Source organism: Myotis lucifugus, unplaced genomic scaffold, assembly GCF_000147115.1.
Source record: "Myotis lucifugus unplaced genomic scaffold, Myoluc2.0 scaffold_15, whole genome shotgun sequence".
Lineage (NCBI taxonomy): Eukaryota > Metazoa > Chordata > Mammalia > Chiroptera > Vespertilionidae > Myotis > Myotis lucifugus.
Window position 1 is genome coordinate 2,599,316 of NW_005871063.1, and position 3,727 is coordinate 2,603,042.

The 3,727-nt window shown below is 35.3% G+C and overlaps 1 protein-coding gene across 9 annotated transcripts in view; it reads left to right on the forward strand.

Moving 5' to 3' along the window:
- VPS50 (VPS50, EARP/GARPII complex subunit) overlaps positions 1 to 3,727 on the forward strand; it is a 125,666-nt gene that overhangs the window by 91,784 nt on the left and 30,155 nt on the right. For all 9 annotated transcript variants that reach the window (XR_002828278.1, XR_002828279.1, XM_006084955.3 and 6 more), the window contains one exon: positions 651 to 772. Coding sequence is in view for 7 of the 9 variants with exons in the window: in XM_006084955.3 (XP_006085017.1) it covers positions 651 to 772 (122 nt within the window). In the remaining 2 variants the exon portion in view is untranslated. The remainder of the gene's footprint in view (positions 1 to 650; positions 773 to 3,727) is intronic.

The following is a 3,727-nucleotide window of genomic DNA, read 5'->3' on the forward strand; positions in this document are numbered from 1 at the left end:
GAGAATGGAATCCTGGCATCTCCCAAAGGAAGGAATGAGGAATATATGTTCTTGGCATTTTGAGAGTACCCAGCTCTTGAGCGATGTAGTGATAAAGAAATATTCCTGGCCTCTGACATAAGATTTCACAGACCTACGATTTAGGGGAATGGGAAGTGCCTTCCATGTTCCCTTTCCTTCTTGCCTTTTTACTTTTTACTTTTCCTTATTAAAAAAACAAAAACAAAAAACACCACTTTTTATCATACATTGTCTTCTGTTTTATTATACCTAAACATTTTTGAAGCAGTTATTTCAAGTGGAATCTCTAAGAAATGAGCAACTGTGTTGTGTGTTTGCACAGTGTTATTTGTAAACAGTATAGGATTCCCATGAATATTTGACAGACAGTAAAAATGATGATGTAAAACATCTTTGTAGGTATTATTTATATCAGTGCTGTCCAATAGCACTTTCCAAGATGATATGACTGTTTTGTATCTTGCTGCCCAATATAGTAGCCACTAGCCACAAATGACTGTTGAATAATTGAAATGTGGCTAGTGTGGAATATAATATTTTATTTAAAAAAATATTTTAGTAAATAATTTTATTGTCACTTTATAATTATAAATAACCAATTTTAATTTTGATCTACTTTTTCTTTTCAGGTAAATATATGCAGATGATGAACATTCTCAAGCCAATTGCCTTTGATGTCATCCATTTCATGTCTCAGCTATTTGATTATTACTTATATGCAGTATATACCTTCTTTGGTCGGAATGATTCAGTAAGTCAACCTTTGAGGGGAAAGTCTGATTGTTTTAAAATCTATTTATTTTTCAAATGTAAAGTTCAGTTCATGCCCTCTGTATAAAATACACAAATAGCATTATTTTGAAAATTATTCATGAAAAACCAAACAAAATTATTGATATCAGCTTTCTGCCTGCCTAATTGCCTTATTTATATGTTAATTTTAAGCTTTGATATGATAAACATATTGTATGTTATTCAGATTTTTGGCAGAAAAAATACAGCATCTGTTTCTAACCTCGACGTATTTTGGCAATGAAAAATGTGCAGGTTGCCTGGTTCAGATCTGGCCCAGTGCATAATTACCACATAGTAAATGAGATGTTTTAAATATTGGCTAACAGCCTTAGCAGGCACTACTACATTCAGAAGATAATGGAAAATATTTATTAAAATAATTGAAAATTTTTGAACTAAACCATCTGCCTGCCACAGAACTAATGTTTCTGCTCCTCCATTTTGTGTTTTCAAAGCTCTTATTGAGTTTGTCTTTTTCTACTCCTATGGAGAACAACACAGTATTTGGCAGGTAATCGACCTGATATTTGGGAATTATTATGTGGTTCACCTAGATGTCTGATAGTTTTCTGGGCAAAAGCATACTGTTTGGTTCTATAAACATATCATGATATTTTTAATAGACTTTATTTTGTACCTTTTTAAAATGTGAATTTTAATGGATAACTACATTCATCATATAAATGTTCATATCTTTGCTGTGATTATAAATATATAAATGATATGATTTTTTTTTTTAATTTTTCGCTAAAAGTATTACAAAGGGTATTACATAAGTGTCCTTTTTCCCCCCCCCACCCTTGACAAGCCCCTGCCCTCCCTTACCCCCCAGTGTCTTATGTCCATTAGTTATGGTTATATGGATGCATACAAGTCCTTCGGTTGATCTCTTATTCCCCTCCCTCCTGTCCCCCAACCCTCCCAGGCCTTCCCACTGCAGTCCGACAATCGGTTTGAGGCAGCTCTGCCACTGTATTTATTATTGTTCAAAAGTTTGTAATGGTCTTAATTATCCATGAAAGAGTGAGATCATGTGGTATTTTTCCTTCATTGACTGGCTTGTTTCACTTAGCATAATGCTCTCCAGTTCCATCCATGCTGTTGCAAATGGTAAGAGTTCTTTCTTTTTAACAGCAGCATAGTATTCCATCGTGTAGATGTACCACAGTTTTCTAATCCATTCATCTACTGATGGGCACTTAGGCTGTTTCCAGATCTTAGCTATGGTGAATTGTGCTGCTATGAACATCTGGGTGCATATATCCTTTCTGATTGGTGTTTCTGGTTTCTTGGGATATATTTCTAGAAGTGGGATCACAGGGTCAAATGGGAGTTCCATTTTTAGTTTTTTGAGGAAACTCCATACTGTCTTCCATAGTGGCTGCACCAGTCTGCATTCCCACCAGCAGTGCACGAGTGTTCCTTTTTCTCCACATCCTCTCCAGCACTTGTTGTCTGTTGATTTGTTGATGATAGCCATTCTGACAGGTGTGAGATGGTACCTCACTGTTGTTTTGATTTGCATCTCTCGGATGATTAGTGACTTTGAGCATGTTTTCATATGTCTCTTGGCTTTCTGAATGTCCTCTTTTGAAAGGTGTCTATTTAGGTCCTTTGCCCATTTTTTGATTGGATTGTTTATCTTCCTTTTGTTAAGTTGTATGAGTTCTCTATAAATTTTGGAGATTAGGCCCTTATCAGATATGACATTGGCAAATATGTTTTGCCACGCAGTGGGTTTTCTTGTTGTTTTGTTGATGGTTTCTTTTGCTGTGCAGAAGCTTTTTATTTTGATGTAGTCCCATTTGTTCATTTTCTCTTTAGTTTCAAGTGCCCTAGGAGCTGTATCAGTGAAGAAATTGCTTTGGCATATGTCTGAGATTTTGTTGCCTTTGGATTCTTCTAGTATTTTTATGGTTTCCTATCGTACATTTAAGTCCTTTATCCATTTTGAGTTTATTTTTGTGTGTGGTGTAAGTTGGTGGTCTAGTTTCATTTTCTTGCATATATCTGTCCAATTTTCCCAACACCATTTATTGAAGAGACTATCTTGGCTCCATTGTATGTTCTTGCCTCCTTTGTCAAATATTAATTGAGCATATTGGTTCGGGTTGATTTCTGGGTTCTCTATTCTATTCCATTGATCTGTATGTCTGTTCTTGTGCCAGTACCAGGCAGTTTTGAGAACAGTGGCTTTGTAATACAGCTTGATATATGGTATTGAGATCCCTCCTACTTTGTTCTTCTTTCTCAGGATCGCTGCAGCTATTCGTGGTTTTTTTTTTTTTTTTATTCCAGATTAATTTTTGGAGAGTTCTTTCTAGATCTGTTAAATATGCTGTTGATATTTTAATGGGGAGTGCATTGAATCTATAGATTGCTTTGGGTAGTATGGACATTTTAATGATGTTGATTCTACCAATACATGAACACAGTATGTTCTTACATCTGTTTATGTCTTCCTCTATCTCTTTTTTCAACATCCTGTAGTTTTCTGAGTAGAGGTCTTTTACCTCCTTAGTTCAGTTTATTCCTTCGTATCTTAATTTTTTTGGTGCGATGGTAAATGGGATTGCTTTTTTAGCCTCTCTTTTTGTAAGTTCACTATTAGTGTATAGAAATTCCATAGATTTCTTGGCGTTAATTTTGTATCCTGCTACATTGCTGAATTCATTTATTAAGTCTAATAATTTTTTGATGGAGTCTTTAGGGTCTTCTGTGTACAGTATCATGTCATCTGCGAATAAGGACAGTTTTACTTCTTTTCCAATTTTGATGCCTTTTATTTCTTCTTCTTGTCTAATCTCAATGGCTAGTACCTCCAGTACTATATCGAACAGGAGTGGTGGAGAGTGGGCATCCCTGTCTTGTTCCTGATCTTAGGGGAAATGTTTTAGTTTTTGCCCACTGG